This window comes from Eretmochelys imbricata, chromosome 3 (assembly GCF_965152235.1).
Source record: "Eretmochelys imbricata isolate rEreImb1 chromosome 3, rEreImb1.hap1, whole genome shotgun sequence".
In the NCBI taxonomy this organism is placed as follows: Eukaryota; Metazoa; Chordata; order Testudines; family Cheloniidae; genus Eretmochelys; species Eretmochelys imbricata.
This window is the reverse complement of record NC_135574.1, coordinates 101,291,603-101,295,348: the sequence shown is the minus strand read 5'-3', so window position 1 is coordinate 101,295,348 and position 3,746 is coordinate 101,291,603. Positions and strand designations below refer to the sequence as shown.

Sequence of the window (3,746 nt, the reverse complement as noted above, 5' to 3'; positions counted from 1 at the left end):
TATAGGCAAATTCATCAAGAAACTGGCCTTTTTCATTTGAAAGATAGACACTCTCCAATGTATTCATGAACATGTGGTTTTCTTTCCCTCCTACCTTATTTTTTATTTTTTTTCACATAGAAGATAAAGTGTCTGGATCCCCATTAAAAGCCGAGTCATTTATTGGAAGTGTGGAAGAGCTGGAGAAGGTGTGGACAGCTGATAAGGAAGAAATGAGCTCTGTCCAGAAGCCCAGTGCTAATGAAATGGTGTCCACTACATTGTGCTATGAAGTGAATGGTTCCTGCTCCAGAACGCTTCACTCCTTTGGCGTCCAGCTGGCCATCTACATGGTCTGTGCCATGGGCATGCTGCTCACAGTACTGGGGAACCTGATGGTGATGATTGCAGTCTCCCAATTCAAAACTCTACATACTCCCACCAACTTCTTACTACTCTCCCTGGCCCTCGCAGATCTCCTCCTGGGGTTAACGGTGCTGCCCTTCAGCACTATCCGATCTGTGGAGAGCTGCTGGTATTTTGGAGATGACTTTTGTAGGCTGCATACCTTTCTGGACACTGTCTTTTGTTTGACCTCTATATTTCATCTGTGTTTTATTTCCATTGATCGTCACTATGCTATCTGTGATCCTTTGCTCTACCCCACTAAGTTTACCGTAAGAGTGGCTTGTGTATATATAGCGATTGGGTGGGGGGTCCCCATGATTTATACTTTTGTCTTGCTCTATACCAATCCAATTGAGGAAGGGTTGGGCCATTTCTTACAGGAAATGCCCTGTATTGGTAGATGTCAGCTACTGTTCAACAAACTCTGGGGCTGGTTCAACTTCCCTCTATTCTTCTTCCCCTGCCTCATAATGATAGCTTTGTATGTGAAAATATTTATTGTGGCAAACAGACAAGCTAGACGGATAAGCAGCATGAACAAGAGTGCTGGATTTGGGCTACACTTAGGAGCATCAAAGAGGGAAAGAAAGGCAGCTAAAACTCTTGGTATAGCTGTAGGAATCTACCTCCTGTGCTGGCTGCCCTTTACTATAGACACCATGGTAGACTGTCTTCTAAATTTCATTACTCCACCAGTTCTTTTTGATGTCCTAATCTGGTTTGCTTACTTTAATTCAGCCTGCAATCCCTTGATTTACGTGTTTTCCTACCGTTGGTTCAGGAAGGCAGTGAAACTAATTTTAACTCGCAACATCATTGGTTCCGGGATATATACAGTAGACTTGTACGAGGAATGACCAAAGCTTTTAGATAACACTGTCTGTGAAAATAGTTCACAACCATAAACATGGCCCCAAGGAGGAGACCCTTTCCTTTTCGCTATTTATTAAAGTGGTAAGTAATGAGAAGCAATACTGAGAACATGATAAGAAATAAAAACTCTAGGAAATGATATTGACAGATTATTTCTGCCCAGTGGAAAGATGAGGTTTTCAAAGCAAGCAACAGAGTCGGGAGGCCCAATTCCTGTCAATTTTATTTAGGCAGTTTTGAAAAGCTGAACCGAAATCCTGAAAGACAACAGAAAAATACTGAACTACAAATCATCATAGCTCAGTGGTTTGAGCATTGGCCTGCTAAACCCAGGGTTGTGAGTTCAGTCCTTGAGGGGGCCATTTAGGGATCTGGGGCAAAAATTGGGGATTGGTCCTGCTTTGAGCAGGGGGTTGGACTAGATGATCTCCTGAGGTCCCTTCCAACCCTGATATTCTATGATATCTATGATGATATCAAAGCAGTTCTCATAATGGTTTTTGGAACATTCAGTGAGCTGGCATTATTCAACTCAATGTCCATCTTTCTCAAAGCAGCTAGATCAGGCAGACTCTAACTTGGGTTTCACATACTAGACATGCTTGTCACTTACCTTCCAGAACAATCATATCTGCATATAAATTGTCAATGCCTTTTGTTTGTTTTATGGTGTTAGTAAACTTTTAAAGCACTAATATTATCAGTTTGTGCAGAATAACATAACCACTCTACTGTAAGGATACCAGTCTGGTTCTGAAATAGAATGGTTTTTGCATCCCTCCTTCTCCCATGTTCGTGAAAACAGAAAAATGTTGTTGGATTAAAAGCAAAGATAAATTGTTTCCTCTTCTCTCATCACTAAGTTAATCATTATTTTTCTGTGTGGTATGCGATATAAAATCAGCAATATGTTAAAAAAAAACATGATAGTGTACAGCTTACCTTGTAATCACACATAATTGTCATTTTCTTAAGCAAAATTTTAGGCCCTGATTTAGCAAGGTACTTGAGCACATTCCCAATTTTAAGCACATGATTAATCCCAAAGAAGTCAATGAGACTGTTTACATGCTTAAAGTTAGGTATATGCTTAAGTATCTTGCTGAATGTGGTCTCAGTCTATACTCTCAGTTTCTTTCTGGCTCTGATTATATGCTTTTACAGTGTAAATGTTAATAAAAGGATCAGAAAAAGTTGAAAGATCTGGTCTGCAAATTCTGCAATACACCTTTCTAACCAGACCTATGGGAATTATCTTGCCACATCTCTAGTCTCCTATGAATGTGCTTTCCAGAAAATGTCCTTTTTTAAAAACTTCCAAATATAGTAAAATCTCTTTATAAAATAAATGAGCAACTCAATAATTACTTAAGTATTTTTTCTACTTTTTTTCTATTGTTTATTTATTTGTATATAAACAAATTGTTACATATGAAAACTGGTCTGTAGCAGAGTGCTTTTTTAAAAATCACTTCATGTCATAGTCAGATTGTACACATGTTTTTGCGTCACAAACAAGATAAAGTACGAAGTGTGGTGTATGATTGTATAGTTACTGTTAAAGAACAGATTGCTTATAGCTAACAGTAAAATAATCTGTGTGAGCCTGATCCAAAACCCACTGAAGTCAATAGGAAGCTTTTCATTGACTTAACAAATGAGAGCTTGTATGAACTGAATGACTTTAGTTGCTTGAATACTATAATCAGCATATTTAACAAAACAAAGCCAAATAACATAATGTTTTGCCCCCAACAGAGTTTCATATTAGGAAACTTTTTCCATGACAAGAATATACTATGTTTAATGAACTTTCCAATTCAGGTACAAATGAGGTATGTCATTGGGCTCTAGCAGTAAGTACATTCCCAGCATTTGAATATTTCACAATGCATGCCTTTTTCATTAACCTAAGAAGTCCTCAATCTCTGTCCCCAATTCAGGAAAACAGCCATATTCAAGAGAGCCCTAAAGCACATGTTTATGGGCTGTCCTGAATAGAGATGTACTTAAGAATGTGTGTAAGTGTTTTTCTCAATCAGTGCATCTATGATATTCACTACTTCTATCAAGAGTCAGAGTAACAGCCGTGTTAGTCTGTATTCGCAGAAAGAAAAGGAGTACTTGTGGCACCTTAGAGACTAACGAATTTATTTGAGCATGAGCTTTCGTGAGCTACAGCTCACTTCATCAGATGCATACCGTATGCATCTGATGAAGTGAGCTGTAGCTCACGAAAGCTCATGCTCAAATAAATTCGTTAGTCTCTAAGGTGCCACAAGTACTCCTTTTCTTTCTATCAAGAGTGACATTCAACCTCATTTCATTCATTCACCATCTGTTGCTCCCTCAGTTTTATTTTGGAAACTGCTGTAGTATTAGAAAAAGCCACTCTAATTCCAGGAAGAAAAGAAAAACTTAAAAGTGCAGGAATTATTTCCTCCAACCATCAAAATCACAGTTAACTGGTTTGAGAGGGGATTGAA

The 3,746-nt window shown here is 38.4% G+C and overlaps 1 protein-coding gene across 1 annotated transcript; it reads left to right on the top strand.

The window, feature by feature from the left end:
- Nucleotides 1-212: 212 nt before the first annotated feature.
- TAAR5 (trace amine associated receptor 5) lies at nucleotides 213-1,244 on the top strand. The gene has a single exon (XM_077811752.1). The coding sequence runs from the start codon at nucleotides 213-215 to the stop codon at nucleotides 1,242-1,244; it is 1,032 nt and encodes a 343-aa protein (XP_077667878.1).
- The last annotated feature ends 2,502 nt before the right edge of the window (nucleotides 1,245-3,746 follow it).

Coding starts and splice junctions, on each gene's coding strand:
- TAAR5 (XM_077811752.1), top strand. CDS start 213: ATGAGCTCTGTCCAGAAGCCCAGTGCTAATGAAATGGTGTCCACTACA.